At 40.3% G+C, this 19,015-nt stretch overlaps 1 protein-coding gene across 1 annotated transcript in view; it reads right to left on the reverse strand.

Annotated features, from left to right (window-relative positions):
• KIF18A (kinesin family member 18A) overlaps positions 1 to 19,015 on the reverse strand; it is a 115,354-nt gene that overhangs the window by 49,108 nt on the left and 47,231 nt on the right. The window contains 4 exon segments of the mRNA XM_065403923.1: positions 6,633 to 6,795; positions 13,767 to 13,876; positions 14,141 to 14,215; positions 14,799 to 14,972. Coding sequence (XP_065259995.1) covers positions 6,633 to 6,795; positions 13,767 to 13,876; positions 14,141 to 14,215; positions 14,799 to 14,972 — 522 coding nt within the window.

Consider the following 19,015-nt stretch of genomic DNA (forward strand, 5'->3'; position numbering starts at 1 on the left):
CGGCTACAAAAGTGCCATGAGAATGCCTGTTCTCATTTTCTGGTGACATTGTAAACAAGAAGTGGGCAGCATTATCTCCTGCAAATTGTAACCAAATTGTCTGTGCGCTTGGCTGAACAAGAAGTAGGACTGAGTGGACTTATAGGCTCTAAAAAGTTTTACATTGTTTGAGTGCAGTTATGTAACAAAACAAAAACAAATCTACATTTGTAAGTCGCACTTTCACGATAAAGAGTTTGCACTACAGTACTTGTAGGAGGTGAATTGAAAAATACTATTTCTTTTGTTTATCATTTTTACAGTGTAAATATTTGTAATCAAAAATAATAATATAATGTGAGCACTGTACACTTTGTATTCAGTGGTAGTAGTAGAAATCAATATATTTGAAAATGCAGAAAAACATCCAAAAATATTTAATAAATTTCAATTGGTATGCTATTATTTAACAGTGCGATTAATCGCAATTAATTTTTTTAATCACGATTAATTTTTTTTGAGTTAATCATGTGAGTTAACTGTGATTAATCGACAGCCCTAAAAAAAAAAAGCAAATGTCATTCTGGGATGTATTAGCAAGAAACAAGAAGTAATTCTTCTACTCTTCTCTATGCTGATAAGGTCTCAACTGGAGTACTGTGACCAGTTCTGGGTGCCACATTTCAAGAAAGATGTGGACAAATTGGAGAAAGTCCAGAGGAGAGCAACAAAAATGATTCAAGGTCTAGAAAACATGACCTATGAGGGAAGATTGAAAAAACTGGGTTTGATTAGTCAGGAGACGAGAAGATGGAGAGGGGACATGATAACAGTTTTCAAGTACATAAAAGGTTGTTACAAGGAGGAGGAAGAAAAAGTGTTCTCCTTAACTTCTGAGGATAGGACAAGAAGCAATGGACTTAAGTTGCAGCAAGGGCGGTTTAGGTTGGACATTAGGAAAAACTTCCCATCTGTAAGGGTACTTAAGCACTGAAATAAATTGCCTAGGGAGGTTGTGGAATCTGCATCACTGGAGGTTTTTAAGAGCAGGTTAGACAACCATGTGTCAGGGATGGTCTAGATAATACACTCAAGGCAAGACTAAGTAAGGGACTGAACTAGAAGACCTCTCAAGGTCCTTTCTGGTCCTATGATTCTATAAGGAGAGGACTATCAGGCAGCAGCAGAAAATGAGGCCCAGAGTTTAGGCCCAGAGCAGAGCTGAGGCCCAGACTTGAAGGTATTAGTTATGGAGGCTGAAGACTGGGGCTTTAAGAGCAAGTATGCATGAGCCAAACAAAGACATTGGCTCCAGAGGCAGCCCCATGTAAAGTGAACATGGCAAAGGTTAGTAGTAGCCCAAGATTGGTTCACAGAACGCAGTACTCAGGATCCAACCTCACAACAAATTTACATTGATTTCACAAATGCTAGTTAAGGTAATCTTCGTTCTCTGTTTTCACTTGCTCATTCTCTCAACGATTCTTCTTTTGGACTGAGACTTTCCATGTTTTCAGTCCACAGTTAGGTTCCTCCCTCCTGCCAGGATGGGGTCTACCCAAGCCTAGCATGGAGATGGGGGACGTTTGGCTAGGAAAGTTTGCATAGCACCCAGTACTGCACAAACTCAACAACTGGATACAATAACCAAGAAAAAAATAACATGAATATTTCATAAATGAAAAATGTCCTTTAAAAATTCACTTTTCTTAGACACTCTCTTGTAATCGCATAGTATATTTTAGATGAAGAAAACAGAAGCAGTTAAGAAAAATAGCATACTTGCAAAAATAAGTGTAAGAACAAAAGCATAGCATACCAGGGAAACATGAACAGTCACTTTTATATCACATGACTGGATTAGAAATTACAATACAATTTGTTCCAACCAAATCAAAGGACATTCAATTTCAAGGTTACAGTGGCTTTTTTTTTTTTTTAATAAATAGGGTACTGCACTTATCCTACTTGACTCTACCAAGATCATGACTATAAATTAAACAGTAATCATAAAGCTACATTTAAGTTTCTATGCAAATATCAAACATTTTATACAAAATGTTTGAACGAAATAAATGATTTAAAAAAAACAAAAAACAAAAAAACAAAAAAACTTTGTTAACACAGAGTTAAGGTTGCCTGGTGCTATCTTGTGCCCCTCCAAAACAGAGTCCTCAAATTTGTGAAAACCAGGAAATACAGAATTAAGGTAAATGCCCACACAATCTTAACTCTGCTCCTCTGAAGCTGGCAACAGGCAGTGGGAATTATCTTCATGCACTCCAGCTGCATTCACTGTTAGGAGTTGCTGTTTTGGATAGTGAAGGAATAAATTGGAGCAGCTTGAATGAACTGTGATTTTGATCTGAGCAGCTCTGGGTCTGAGTGCACCCCAGGTGTGTAAGCAAAGGAAAGAGGTACATATGTAACTTGAGGTTCCAGTCTACATCTGGCCTGTGTTATACAGGAGATCAGATTAAATGATCATAATAATCCCTTCTGGCCATGGAATATATGGATCATCTCAATACAGAAATGTAAGACTGCGTCAGAAGCAGGCCACTGGGACCTTCTTGCCATTGGTATTATCAGCAGTGAGGTGGGATATGAGAGCGGCCTCTGGATTTAATGATGGGCAGGGGAAATACAGGTTTAGGTGGTATCTTTTGTTCAAGTGTGAAAGGGTGGAAAGAGTATGAAATGATTGTTAAATTTTACAAGTGTGGTATTCTGTCAGGGGAGTAAGCTGTGAGCATAGGGCAAGTGCAGCTAGCACATGTCTATTACACATACTCCCACTCTGCCTTTACATTGTGTTATGGGCATATTGGGGCATCGCTCAAAGAGGGCAGAGTTAAGGCTGTCTGGGTGTTTTACCATAACTCTGTATTTTCTGGTTTACACAAGTTTGAGTTTTGCTGAACTTGATGTTCTGGAAGAGCAAGAACTATCACCAAGCAACCTTAACTCTGCATTAATAAAGTTTTTGCTATTTAATTTCCTAGTTTTTTTAAACAGAAAGAGAAATGCTTGTTGGTAGGAGTTAATGGTCATTTAGGCAGGTGTAATTCTCACCTAGGTTTGCAGTTATATGTTACTGTGGCTAGGTTAATCATTAAAAGACCTGGTTTTATGTGGTGCTTTTCATCAGTAGATCTCAAAGAACTTTACATCATTATCCCCATTTTAGAGATGGAAAACTGAGGCACAGAGAAGTGAAATGACTTGCCCACGGTCATCCAGCAAGCCGATGACAGAGCTAGGAATAGTCCCAGTCCAATAGTCTTTCCTCTAGGCCACACAGTTGCTATGTGATTCCTTGACGCTCTTCACCACTCCTGTATATTTGCTATAGTGGAATGGGGATAATGGTCATGCTTTGAAATGTTTGCAGTGTGTAGTTAACAGGGCTGGTGAGAGAAATCCCATGCAAGGTCTAGGTTTCAGAACCGTGTCACTTTTCTTACATGATTGTTACTGTAATTTTAAGAGAGTAAGAGAAGACTGGTGTGTCTATGTGCTTCTTCACCCTCTGCCTCATCATTCACCGCAACATGTAGCCCCTGCCACCAACATTTCCAGTTCTCCCTTCCCTTCCCAGCCCATTAAGCCATTACTTGGCACTGCAGCAGTCATTAACATTTAAGAAGTTGTTCCTTGCTGTCTCCTGCCTTATGCTGCTGAATACAGATATCACATGTAGCAGCTTACTGGCAGGCTGCATGCTACCTTGGTTATGTAGCCTTAACTGCACACCAAGCTGGACCACTCACTCCCACTATCCATCCCCAGTTGCGACTTCTGCCCTTGTTTCCTCAGGAATGCCCTGGCCCACCCAGTCCCCACACAGGGGTGATGTGTACCATAACAATTCATTTTCTGGATTTCAGATATTTAAATTTGTGTTACTCCAACCCCTAATCCCAACTCACATGCAAGGGCAGGGAGAGGGGCTCAGGTCCCAAAGAGCAGCAGCTCCTAGGACACAAATCAGGCAGGGAGAGGGGCTCAGACTCTTGAAGAGGGGTAGGGCTCTCCCAGATTCCCAGGGGAAATTCAGGGTTGACAACCCCACACCCCCATCTTTCTCTGAGACTCCTCACATTCCCCAATCCCTCCATCCTGCCCCTTACCTGAACCCTCAACTCCTCTTCCATCCCCTATCACCCATTCCCATAAAATACTCCCATCCCTTACTGCAGACCCAAATCTTTCCCCTATTGCCACTTACAGGGAGGGGAGATTGAGGGTTCAAGAGTGAGCATTCGCATGTGTAATTTATTTTCTTTTAAAAAACAATTTAAACACCTTCTGAATATTCTGCTGTATCAGATTATGTTTAAATAACCTAAAAAACTTAACAGAGGTGGATTTTCCCCAAATGTTTACAGTTCATTCTCAGATTTCTTTGCAAGGTAGGTTGCAAGCTCTTATGTTACCAGAATCTGAACTTCTCACATTTGGATAACTAACCCTATCCTACGCTAATCCAGGAGGCAAAGCCAACTTCAAGACAATCCATGCAAGTATGCGACTTTCGAGAATTTAGACCAGGTATACACTCAAAAGTTAAATCGACTCAGCTACATCACTCAAGGGTGTGAAGAATTTACACCTCTGAGCGACGTAGTTAAGCTGGCCTAGGCCTTGGTATAGACAGTGCTAGGTTGACGGAAGGTTAATCCACCTCCTGGGGAATTTGATTAACTAAGCCAATGGGAGAATCCCTCCCCTCGCTGTAGTAAGCTGCTCCATTCATATGCGTGGGGGTTCCCTGCCCCCTTCCTCTGAAAAGTTTCTGATGTGTCAAGCATACCCATTCTCAGCTCCTCACCTCAGGTGTCAGCAGTGCATTCTCAGTGCATACTCTCACATGCCTATTCTAAGATCCCCACCCAAAGGGGCAGGACTTCCTCATAGACTGGCTTACGGGGGGGAAGGAGGGGAAGGAAGAGGTTGGTAGGGAATTTGAGTCCCTGGTGTAATGACTGAGCCCTGGTTTGATCTCTCTGAGCAAAAAAAAAAAACAATGCCAGAATGTGCCAGCTTTTCCCTCCCTCAGGGATTGTATCTTGGGATCCCCTTGGTGGCACCATATTTGGATCACTGACTATACCCCATGCAGCACATCAAATTTCAAGGCAATCTGATTAACTGAACAGATCTTAGAGCACTCAACTGAGCTTCAAAACACAAAGCTAGTCTTAATCTTAACTATAGCAGAGCTATTGCTCTGTTAAAATGGAAAACCATATTATAATTGCTTCACTGTAATAGGTGTTGGAGAAATTATGATACAGGATAAAAATAATGTTTTACAGTAGTACTTCAAAATTCCATTCACTGCAGATTGTGACATGAAAAACTTCTGGAATATGCCAGTCACTCGAAACATCATTTGTGACAAGCACAAGATTTCTGAAACAGCAGCGCATTTTTTACCTTGACATTCTTCATAACAAGTTTAAACCTCCAAGTGAATCACTGCACACACTGGAAATCTGAAATTGTTGCCAGTTAAGTTAAATTTTGCTATAACAACTGATTAAAGAGAGGAAAAATTAAATCTATATTTTACAGCTGTAAATTTTTATTCCGAAACTAAATTAAGATTGAAGTGTTTTCAGGCTTTCCTGCCTACTCTTGGATCTTCTATAAGAAGATTAGGACATCAAACTCTGAACAACAGCAATCATTTGAAATACAGGCCAATGGATTTTGAACTGCAAGGCCATTGATAGAACTGCTTTAAAAAATAGTAGCTTTCCCCTGTCAACCCTGCAGAAAATTTGGATTGCTTTAAGTTTGGCATGGAGCTTGACGAGGCTTGTTGTTACTACAGTGATACAAATGGACTTCTCAGATGACAGTGCCCTAAGTAGCTATGCCAGGTGTGCTGATATGTTGGTAAGTTTGTTGTTGCACAAAAGCAGCATGGATATGTTCAGTCTAGTCAGATCTCAAATTAGCAACTGTGAATCACATCTAAATTGAAATACTGAGAGATTTTTGTTTTTAGCTGCAACGTAAGTGTCAACACGTTCCCTTACTGTGTGAAAAAATAGTGCACCTCACATCAACACCACATTTTCTGTATTAATGTCAACTGTTAAAATGTTATCTGATTGTCAATACAGGGTACGCTGCACTGTTTTGTTAAAGCTGTACGTATGAACTTATGATGATCAATGCAATTTGCATTTCAACAATGTTAAGCATATGTTTATTGGGAATTACAACTGAATTATACACAGCTTGCATAACAGGCACAGGTAACATGCCAGTTAAAATAAATCATATGGAAGAAAGGAAGTCTAGAACCCTTTTACTTTATATTAAAATTATACAATTTTTGCACTAAAAGCAGATATTCTTAATATCCATATGGTCCTGACTGAAGTAACACATTTAAAAGAATTCAAGTGAGTTAGAAACCTAAGGTTAATTTAGGCAAGTAACTTAGTCCTACTGATCTTTAGCAAGACTTGGGTTCTTAAGGTACGTCGCTTTTGCAAATGGAATTCACAAGCTGAAGACACTTGAACACTTAAATACAAAAGGTTAGATAGCTGAACCAGATTAAAGATAAAAATTTCAAAACAGAGGTTCCATACTGTAACATGGCAAAATGAAGTGGTACAAAAATCACTCACCTTTTCTACTCTCTCTTCAGAGCACATCAACTCAATTTGTTCATGGAATTGTTTCTGGTAATGTGTTTTCAAAACGTTCTCTTTAAACCGCATTTCCAGCTTGAGGTATTCCTTTCTGATTTCCTCCCGGTTTATAAACAAACTTTTTAGAATTTCTCGAAATCTACCAGAAATAAGGGACAAGTTAAAAGAAACTGATTACACATGTAATCCTTTCATGAATGCCTGGTTTACTGTGATACAACAGAAGCAAACAAAATTCCAATTCTGAGCTAAAAAAGTAGATATGGAAAAATAAGGAATCAAAATGAGTAAGCGACCTCAAGAAAGGTGATATTCCTATTTATCTTTCCCAAAGTGGTAGTACAAAGAGCAAAGATTCTATAATGCAAATTAAGATCCATACAAAACAAGAGCACATATTCCAGTTTCAAAGGGGATTAAACTATCCTTGTTTAGTTTAGGAAGTCATTAAAAGGGTACATTTGTTTCTCTCTTCCCCCAAACAGCCACCACCACCACTACACAAGTACCGGTACTTCATTTTCAATAAAAGAGTTTAAACTATATACAACTCTGATATAAATATGAGACAACTGACACCCAAGTTCAGAGAATCTAAATTCCAAGAATTTAAATCTTTTCTGGTTTCTTCCGCCCCCCGCGGCTCTCAAGTTTTCAAGCTTTAATTTTAAAATAAAATGCCTTGCTCTTTGATTTGTGAAGCTGATATTTGGATTCAAGCAGATAGTAGCCAGACTCTCCTCACACAATGCGCTGTGCTCTAGTATTGCAGAAGGCTTCCCATTTCCTTCTTTACTCAGCACGAGGTACCAGTCTATCCACTAGCTATGGTGACTGCTGCCACAGGCACATAATGCCTCCTACAAATATTGCAAAAGGACCCCCCTCACCCTTTGCAAATGAAGCCCCACCCACTGTGGGTGTCCCTCTCAACTGTTTAATTCCCTGCAAGATCTCATGCTTGCTTTGCAATTGCTTGCAGCTAGTGGACAGTGAAACCATACTCAAATGCAATGAAGGTTTAGGTCCTAATACCTGTGAGGCTGAGGATGGAAAACTCGGGATGGAAGGATGTTTGGGAGAAGGGATCCAATTCTGGGGAAACCTTGATCTCTGGGTGGATTCAGGACCTACTTAGCCTTAATCCATCACTGTCCAGAGTATAAACCATTATGTAAATACGTTATGAGTCTGCAAACACTAAAAAATGGTATTGTTGTACTATTATTCTTAACGGGGCCGGGGATGGGATATTCCATCTGGAGTCTAATTATTACCATGTCCTTGCTAACACTGTTAACAGATGATAATCAGATATATCTAGTTTATTAATTCACCTAGTATATATCTGTCATGTTATCCTATTCATTTGAGAGAACCATAGGAATATGCGTATAATTTTTGAACATGCAGATATTCCAGATATGAAGTGCCAGCTGTGTTTAGAAATATATAAGGTAAAAGTGACATCTACAGAACTAGCTAAAAGAAAAAGACACCCCCTCCCCCTCCCACAGGGATTCCTGTGGTGTGGCTGGCTGGATATTTTTGTTTTCCAATAAAATGTGTTCCATCAGCAGCAGTTCCTTTTCATAACCTAAGACTGTTTGAATAACACTCATGTCTTATTCTAGTATTTTATAACCAGATCAAATAGAATTAAAGTAAGAACTCCTCTCCACACTGGCAGATATTCAACTACTTTGGCCAAAAATTTCCAGAGATTATTATTATTTCTGGATAGTAAGGTATATTTAAAATACATACCATTTTTTAATTTAGAGACAAACAAAAGCTTAAACATAAAATAAGTCTCAAAGAAATAAAGCATTCCATTGCAGACGATCAGAGCAGAGGGGCACACAACACAGAGATGGAACCATTTAGCTCAATTGTCCCATCAAGTATTTTCTAGTCCATCTATTCATTTGTAGAGTGACTAGCACAATAGTGCCCTGATCTTTATTGGGGGTATTTGCACTCTACTGGAATAAAGGGGAAAAATCACAATAAGTTATAATGATTATAAATGACTTGGGGCCTAAGCCTATAAGACAATAACATTTTCAAAAAAATGTCTATGTCACTTAGGAGCCAGTCTCTTTTGAAAATTTTAATCTTATTGCTGAGTTCAGTGCTCACTGCCAGGAGTATTTAACTGGAACTAGTCACAGTAGTAAGCAGTTTGTTCAGGAGCTTTTGCAGGATTATGTCCCAAAGGTTTAAAAAAAACAAAACAAAACAAAACAAAAAAACCCCCATCACAGATTGAGGAATAAACAACATACATTTTGGGAGTATTTATTAAAAAAGGATACCTTATTATTAAGCTAACAAAATTAAAGTTAACATCTAGAAATATCTGGAATAACTGAGTGGCCACAGAATCACCATCATCAGGCTCTACAACATCTTCAGAATTTAACAAATAATTCTTCCACACATTTGTCAGTCTGTATAATTTTAGATATGGAAAAAATATACTTTTGCAGAGGTATAGCAGGAAAAAACAGCAGCTTCTGTCTCAAGTTGTCAGACAGAAACATGCAAACTGCATCCAGTATAAAAATATTTTATTGTATTTCTCCCCTTCCCCATTCTCAGAAATGTTTGACAAGTACAATTAGAGTAGGTACATAAACAGGGATGGACATACCCACCTTTTTATTGGTTTAGATCCGGACATTTGATAGGAACTATACATTTGTAAAGATGAGACAAATTTCTCTTCCTTCAAAGATAAAGTCTCACACATAATCAGGAGCCTCAACATTAGGTTCTTCAGCTAAACCTAACATGCTGATTACATATTCGCTAGAAATTCTCCAAGATTCTAGTCTATTCCTAAAAAAAACCCCAAGCTTGTTTGCAAGCCTAAAACAGATTTGATATTTTGCAATTAAATTTTGAGTATATAAGAAAGACCATGCTGGGTCAGACCAAAGGATACTAGGCTAGATGGACCAGTCTCTGACAGTGGCCGGATGTTTCAGAGGGTATGAACAGAATAGTGTAATTTCAAGTGATCCATCCTGTCATCCAGTCCCAGCTTCTGCAAGCTGGAGGTTTAGTGACACCCGGAGCATGGGTTTGCTTAGGGTGACCATACCGGCTAATAGCCATTATGGATTGATCCTCCATGAATTTATCTAATTCTTTTTTGAATTCAGTTATACTTTTGGTCTTCACAACATCCCACAGCAACAAGTTCCACAAGTTAACTGTGCAATGTGTGAAGTAGTACTTCCTCTTGTTTGTTTTAAACCTGCTGCCTATTAATTTCATTGGGTAAACCATGGTTCTTGTGTTATGTGAAGAGGCACAAAGCAAACAGAATCTTACTTTGTACTTGTGACTTGTCCTCATTTAATCTTGAGAGATGAAATATTATGCAAGTACTGTAATTTAGAGACATAAGAATCCAATTCTGCCTCTAGAGTTTTCCAGCTGAAAGAACAGCAAGGGCCAATTGGAGTAATGCCAGCTGGATAATTCTCAGAAACCTGATTGTGATGGGGTTCTAAAGGGATGCATCCAAGAAAAAAAATGCTGACATTTCTGACCATAGTCTTTTCCTCCCTTACAGAAGAGGCTGACCTAGGAAAATAGTCCAGACCTTGGGATAAATGAACATCAAAAAATTAAGTTATTTGTTCTCTCTCCCGGGAATACCACATCAAAAGAAGAAATAATAGAACAAGAGTGGTCAAATGTACTGATCCTCCGAGACACATATGACTATCCTCAGAAATTCGAGAGCCGGGGCACACCTGCTGGGGCTCCAGCCCCACTCCTGCTGGAGCACCGAGCTCCCAGCAGGTGTGCCTGAGACACTCTTCCCTACTGGGCATAAGCCCTTACCCCACACCCCACTGCAAGGCAGCGGTCCTGAGCTCTTCCCCCTCCCCCCGCAGTCTGGTAGATGGAGAATGGCGTGGGGGGCTCTGTGAGACACACTTTAACGGTAAAAAAGCTGCAGTTTGGCTACCACTGTAATAGAACATCACTAAGAGAAAAACACCCTCCCTAAAGACAAAAAAACTCAATGAAAACTGTGAAAGTTACAGAAACTAAGAAATCTATAAATATAAACAAAGTCCAAGAGCTTGCCTATGAAACCTGGGCCTATACAGTACCCATTATGCAAAAAGAACACTGTCAGAGAAGTATTTGGCAGTAACAACAACTAAGATAGGGTATGCAGACTTTATACAGTCTGACTGCATGCAAAAATAACTTTAATAAGTGGCTGTACTGAAAGCTAACAAATTAACGGACAGTGGAATACTCTTCCTCTCCTCAGAATGGCTGTCAGCAGCAGTGCAGGCTGGATGGCACCAGAGGCTGGATGGCAAGCAGGAACAGAAGCAGCAGAAGCTAAGGCTATTATTTTAGCCAGAGTTTCACATAACACAAATCATCAAAAAATGAAGTTCAATTTCTTAGCTCATGTCCCCAGATTCTAAAATAAGCAGAGCCTTACAAAATTATTAGTACAAAGAAAAAAATAGACCCCTTCATGTAAAATACTAGTTTGTCCAGAAATTTACACCACATTCCAGTCTTTTAAATAACTAGATCTTGGTCAGTTTCTTTGTACTTTTGATAAAATCTCAATAATTCTATGTTACTGTATAAGAAATTAACATTTCATAGATCTATTAGGTCATCTAGACCAGCTTCCTACTAGGGCAGGATTGTTCTCTGTAGTACATTTTGGGAGATTTTTGCCTAGCCTAGTTGTTAAAGTTCCATGGAATGGGCTTCAACTACTTCCCCTGGGAGACTACTCAACACCCTAATAGATCTGTCAGGAAACTTTTCCTGACATTGTGCCTAAGTTTTCCGTTTCCCAATTTCATTCTATTGCTCCTAGCTCAACACAAAACTGTACCATCCCAAATAATTCCACTCTGTTCTTGGTGTTTACAAATGTCTGCTGTTCCCACACACTATGTATTGTTAAGTTAACTAAAAAAACATATATTGACAGTTTGGCTATTTATGTTTTTCTTTTTGAGTCCATTTCTCTAGCTTGTGGATTGCTTGCGTTACTCCTCTCTGAATTCTCATCAGTCTCAATATTTTTCCTGATAAAATGGTGCCCAGAACTGAGTAATCCTCTCCCTACTCTATGAATCCTATGTATGGTGCTCAGAATTACATTAGCAAAAATGACCAGTGCATCACCTTGCAAACACCATCTAATTTGTTATCCACTATGAGACTTAGGTATGCTTCAGCATTACTGCAGGATAGTTTTCCAACTATTAACCATTGTTTTCAGACCCCTTTCCTCCCATTTTATAGGGACCTTTGTGAAATCTTAAAGTGGATAGGCAAAATTGACACATGGCTTAGAATCACTTTACAGCAGGAATAAAATCAATATATTTCTGACTCAACCAAAGATAGGGATAGCAAACCTTACAGTATCAGCATTACATTATAGGATTAGTGAAACTGCATTTTGTGACGTTTTAGTTTCACCATATACACCATAATCAAGTACTTTAATTAAAACATTTAGATTCAAGGGGTCTATTTTTATGCATTCCAAATATATTTGTGAGATTTTTCCCAATATATTTGTCTTTCAATATTAGGGAAGAATTGCATTACACTATATGAATTCTTGGCTAGGAAAAAAAATTGTGTATTAGTGTGCGGATAAATCCCTGCCTTTAACAGTACAACAGTATCTAGACCAAGATATATCAGTAGTTAAAAAGATAAATTAACTGACAGTTTATTGAACTTCAGTACCTCCAACATACATAAATCACAGATAACACAAATTGAACAAATTGTTAAAAAAGAAAAAAGAGTGCATACAAGATAAACATTTTAAAACAAAGGCTCAATGGTGAAGTTCAGATTTTTGTAAGGCTCAGTGCTCAACGGTAAACAAACACTGCTGACCAGAGTAAATAGACACACTTTTGTCAAACTGGTAAATATTTAATAGGAAAATATCTACAGATCTCAGAACTTCACCAACCCCTCCCTCCCCCCCCCCGCCGCCCGCCCAAATGCTGATGTACGTGAACTGAGTGGGTACCTTGACTTCTATAGAACTCAGTGTTTTACCCGATAATTTAGCTAGATAGTTAAAGCATCAAATGCTTACTTCTTCTGTTTTCCTTTTAAAAAGAGATAATCAGTCAAGATTTTTTCAGAAAACTTTTTATTTTCAAATTATCTGAATACATTTCACGTTCCATTAGAAACAAAGAGGATGAGAGACTGGGTAAAATCAATTTGTGCTTTTCTATTTGGCCACTAATTGGTAAGCAGACCAATGTCCTTTTCAGGATTCCAGGACTGCAGTGTTTTGGTTTATTTTATTTTTTTTGGTTATTTTTTAGCCACACAATTTAAGGAGGATTTTCAGTTAATACGTCACACTTTTTCATCTTTCACACACTTTACAAGTATTTCTTAATTTATACAACATGTCTCAATCAAGTATCATCATTTTACAGGTTTATTAAAAGATTCAACTATCTGCTTTTTTTTTTTTTTTCTGTATAGTGTGCATGGTTTCTGAACCTTTAAATAGAAAGCTCAATATAATGAAATTTATACCCTGTTGCTACTTGTTTTTGCTGAAGAACTAGCTCCAGTCCAGCACTTAAACTTTTTTTTTAAAACAGGAAAAACTAGATTATTCCTTTACAGTAGTGTTTTTGCCATCAGATTATAATAAATGGAAGATATGGCCTTTAATATATAGCTTTAGAAAGCTCATATGCCTATATTGAAACTTAATAGCTGAAAGTTTATCATTGAATAGGAAGTAAAAAAAAATGTTCATTAAGGTCACCAACTGATATTTTTCCTGCCATTAAGTTAAAGTTCTGTAGCAGAGTCAAGAGAGACCAATTACAAAGAGTGTCAGGAGATTTGTTTTATTTTAAATCCCTCCATCAAGATGTACTGTAAAACGATATTGAGTATAATGTCACATCTACTTTAGAGAGATCAACATGAATCAAGCTGAAACAAAGATTTTTTTTTTTTTTTTAAAGTATAGACCTGACTTTACAACTCTATGGTAAAATTCTGCAAATCTAAATTTGTCAAAATGAGACCTTAATATGATGTTACCTTTGTATTTCCACTTGCTGCTGGTTTGAAAGAACACTTGTACCATGGTTTTCAGGAATGGCTGCTTTTTCTTCTTCATATGCTCTCAGCTTCTCTTTCAGCATTATGATCTGAAAAATGAGGACAATATGTTTTGATTGAAATACAAAGCTTGCCTTGTGTAATTTTTCACCATCTTTCTGTGCTTCTCCTCTTGTAAGAGGCATTTTTAAATTAACAGTTAGGGATATCCCCCTGAATAGAACATGGAAACATTTGCTCCCTGGGAAAACTACAGAGAAATGGTAAGACAAATCTTACCCAATACTTTCATTTATTATACACTTTCTGCTTATACCTCAGTATAGTAATTATAGTGATTAAGACTGACATACCTCTTTCTTTTGTTCATTGCAAATCTTAACATATTGACTTATATGACTGTCCAGACTAACAACATTGCTTTTCAACTGTTAAGGAAAAGAGAAAGTTAAATTTTAACAACATTCTTTATGATACATCATACCCAGTAACTGCACTAGATACAAATATCACTAATTAAATTTGTACTGTATTACAAGATGAGACAAAAGTATGTTGTTAGATCAGATTGGAAGCCAGAAGACTGTGGTTCTATTCCTATTTCTGCCAATGGTTATGGGCACGGTCTGCGTGTCCAAGGGCACATGTTTCACAAATATAGAAAATTGGGGATAATGATATCTAACTACCTTTGAAAGTACATTGAGATCTATGGTTTCCCTGGGGCAAATAAAGTTTGCATTCTTGAAGACTAGCACTGGCATTTACCTTAAACGCATGATATTTGATTTCTAATGTAACTCATCTTAAAATATTTAAGAAGTAGAAAATATAAATAAGAAAATAAAGTATATTAGACTAGATGATTCAACAGAATTTTGATGCAAAAGCCAAGTAAATTGTAAGTTACATGGTTCTTTAGACACATAACTGCTTTGTTCTTTCAATCCTATGCTATTTTAATTTTGTAGACTCTAATACTTCCAAAATAAGTTGTATAAATGTACTTACAGAAGATTTAATATCTTTTGCTCTGTTTGCATACTTAAGAGTGTTGTAAGTGTCATCATAGAACATAGAAGAAGGACTAACAGCAGCTATCATTATAGTCCGACAATTCCCTCCAAGAGAATCTTTCAGTAAACGAGTAAGCTTGCTGTTACGATAAGGAATGTGTTTCTTGCTCTGGAATAAAAAGTGACAAGTGTTTTTATGGATTATGGAAGTTAGTATATTTGACCTACCTTAAAAGTCTGTTTTAAGATTTAATAATCCCACGAAGACAACAGTACATTCATTAGTGGCAAGTGGTAAAGCCTTATAATCTTTCACTTCCATTAGTAATCTTCCTCCAAATCACACTGTCCACTTTAAATCTTTCCCCACAAAAATCAAGGATTAGTGCATTTATTGCTTGAATTTTTGAAAGTTAGCCATTTGCTTTCTATACCCTAGATAGCTGAGAATGGTGATTTTTGTGATGCGGACAGCCTTGTACTGGCACAGAAAATGGACTATGGTGGAATCTTTATCATCTATATTAAAAACGAACAAAAAAGGTTATCTACCTCTCGGAACAGTTGTTCTTTGAGATGTGTTGCTCATGTCCATTCCAAGTAGGTGTGCTGTCTGCACAGTCGGAAGGTTTTTCCCCTAGCGGTACCAGTCAGGTTTGCTGTGCAGTTCCCTGGAGTCGCGCATTAATGGCGGTGTACATAGGTCCCCGCCAACCCGCTGCCTTTCAGTTCCTTCTTGCCGGATACTCCGACAGAGGGGAGGTGGGTGGGTCTTGGAATGGACATGAGCTACACATCTCGAAGAACAACAGTTATGAGAGGTAGGTAACTGTTTTCTCTTCTTCGAGTGAGTGCTCATGTAGATTCCAAGCAGGTGACTCCCAAGCCTTACTAGGAGGCGGGGTCAGAGTTTATGGAATCTCTGATTGTAGCACCGCTCTGCTGAAAGCTGCATCATCTTTGGTCTGCTGTGTAATTGCGTAGTGCAATGTAAAGGTGTGGACTGACAACCACATCGCTGCCCTGCAGAGGTTTTGGATAGGAATTTGTGCAAGGAACGCAGCTGAGGATGCCTGCGCCCTTGTGGAGTGTGCTATCAGTGCAGGGGCAGGTATCTTTGCCAACTCATAACATGCCTGGATACAGGACGTGATCCAAGAAGAGATCCTTTGGGACGAGAATGGAAGCCTCTTCATGCGCTCCGCAATCGCAATGAAGAGTTGCGGTGATTTTCGAAATGGCTCTGTTCTTTCAGTGTAGAAGGCTAATGCTCGTCTGACATCCGGGGAGTGGAGCATTCGTTCCCTGTTGCTAGCGTGTGGCTTAGGAAAGAACACAGGAAGAAAAATATCCTGGTTCGCATGGAATTGTGAAACTACCTTCAGGAGGAAGGGCGGGGGTGGTCGCAACTGCACCTTATCCTTATAGAAGACCTTGTATGGTGGCTAGCCTTAAGCTCAGCGACCCTCCTGGCTGAAGTTATAGCTACCAAGAATGCTACTTTCCAGGAAAGGCAGAGGAGAGAACATGTTGCTAAAGGCTCGAAAGGAGGTCCCATCAATCTAGAGAGCACAAGGTTGAGATCCCCTGGGGGAATTGGCTTGAGGGTAGAGCCTATCTAATCCCTTGAGGAAGCAGCCCACTATGGAGTTCATGAAAACTGAGCGACCAGCCAAACCAGGGTGGAAAGTTGAGATAGCTGCTAGGTGCACTTTTATTGATGATACCAACAGACCTTGCTGTTTTAGATGCAGGAAATAGTCGAGGATAAAAGGAATTGATGATTGTAAAGGGGGAGTGTGTTTTTGTATTGCCCAAATGGAGAATCTTTTCCATTTGGCCAGATAGGTGGCCCTAGTGGATGGCTTCCTGTTGCTAAGGAAGACTTCTCTAACAGAGTCTGAGCATGTGAGATCAGAGGGGTTTAACCATGGAGTTTCTATGCCGTGAGATGGAGAGACTTCAGATTGGGATGCTGGAGACAGCCATGGTCCTGGGTGATCAAGTCTCGGACCAGGGGCAAGGTTATAGGCATGTCCACTGACAGGTCTAGAAGCATGGTGAAGCACTGCTGGCGGGGCCACACTGGTGCTATTAAGATAATTGATGCTCCCTCCCTTCTGACCTTCAGCAGGACCTGGTGTACAAACAGGAAGGGCGGAAAAGCGTAGAGTAGATGGTCCCTCCAAGGGATGAGAAAAGCATCTTTGACACAGCCCAGGCTGTGATTCAGGAAGGAGAAAAATTGGTGACACTTCCTGTTGTACTTTGTTGCAAACAATCTATCTGGGGAAGCCCCAACCGTTGGAAGATGTTGATCACAACTTCTGGGTGGAGGGACCACTCGTGACTGTGAAATGACCTGCTCAGATGATCGGCCAGTTCGTTCTGGGAATCTGGAAGGTAGGATGCCTCTAGGCGTACCGAATGGGCAATGCAAAAGTCCCACAGCTTAAGGGCTTCCTGGCACAGGGGAGGAGAGAGCACCACCCTGTCTGTTTATATAGAATATTGCTGTTGTGTTGTCAGTCGATACTGATACATATCTGCCCTCTAGATGGGCCTGAAATGTCTGGCAAGCAAGGCGGACTACCCTCAGCCCCTTGACGTTGATGTGCAGCAAAAGTTCTGCCTGGGACCAGAGGTCCTGAGTCCTGCGATTTTCTAAGTGTACCCCCCAACCCATCGTCAACGCGTCTGTTACTAGAGACAATGAGGGTTGAGGCCCGGAGAAGGGCATTCCCCCATACACCACTTGTGGGTTGAGCCACCACTTGAGGGATTTGATAACCGGGGGAGTGAGTGTAATCAACTTGTCTGGGTGGTCTCTATTTGGTCTGTACACCAAGGCTAGCCAAGCCTGAAGGGGATGGAGACGCAACCTGGCGTGCTGTACTACATACGTACATGCGGCCACATGGTCGAGCAGCTTCAGGCAATTCCGTGCCGTAGTAGTGGGTATCGCCTGAGTTCCTCTATGATGGCACCCACTGTGAGAAAGCAAGTGTTTGGAAGGAAAGCCCTGGCTTGACCAGAGTCCAGGAGAGCACTGATCAATTCTATTCTCCGAGTTGGGTTTAGGGTCGACTTTGCCACATTCAGTATCAGGCTGAGCCTGTGGAACGTTGTCCGAACTAGGCTCACATGGGCCTCCACTTGGGCCCTGGAGCAGCCTTTAATTAGCCAGTCATCGAGAATACCTGTACTTGCCGCTTCCGCAGGAAAGCTGCCATGACTGCCATGCACTTGGCGGCCCCTCGGGTATCCACCAAGAGGCTGAAGGGGAGAACCATAAACTGATAGTGAGCGTTGCTGATCACAAAGCGGAGGAACCAACTATGGGGCGGGACTATGGACAAGTGAAAATACATGTCCTTCAAGTCGAGGGTGGCGTACCAGTCCCCCAGATCCAGAGAGGGGATAATGGAGGCCAGAGAGACCATGCGTAACTTTATCTTCTTCATGAATTTGATGAGGTTTCGCAAGTCTAAAATAGGTCTGAACCCACCCTTGGCCTTCGGGATTAGGAAATACTGGGAATAAAATCCCCTCCCCCTGAATTCTAGACAGACCTCCTCTATCACCCCGAGTTGTAGGAGTGTTCGCACCTCCTGCATGAGAAGTTGCTCATAAGAAGGGTCCCTGAAGAGGGTATGGGAAGGAGGATAGGAAGACGGGAGGGAACAGAATTGGAGAGAATATCCCAATTCTACCAGGCTCAAAACCCATTGGTCTGAGGTGATTTGCACCCAGGCATGGTAGAAATGGGATAGACGATTCACGAAGGGAAGGAATCCGGGATCTGAACCGGTGAGTCGCCCTCGGGCGCACCCTCAAAAGTTTAGCTTAGTTGCTGGAGGATGCTTCACTGAGCCCTGGCCCTGGTTAGAGGAGGATTGAGAGGGCCCCGCTTCTTGCTATAGTCCTGCCTAGGCAGAGCTGGGTAGAAGCAAGGAGCAGGCTGTGGTTTCAAATGCTTCCTTTGGGGGGCTGGCGTATGAATCCCAAAGGACTTCAGAGTTGCCCTTGAGTCCTTTAGGCTGTGGAGCTTAGTGTCTGTTTGCTCCGAGAAGAGCCCTACACAGTCAAAGGGCAAGTCCTGAATGGCCTGCCGGAGCTCATGCAGGAGTCCTGACCCCTGAAACCATGAGCTTCCTCTCATAGCTATGGCTGTTGCCATGGTACAGGCTGCCGAGTCTAAGGAGACCTATA

Source organism: Emys orbicularis, chromosome 4 (genome assembly GCF_028017835.1).
Source record: "Emys orbicularis isolate rEmyOrb1 chromosome 4, rEmyOrb1.hap1, whole genome shotgun sequence".
Lineage (NCBI taxonomy): Eukaryota > Metazoa > Chordata > Testudines > Emydidae > Emys > Emys orbicularis.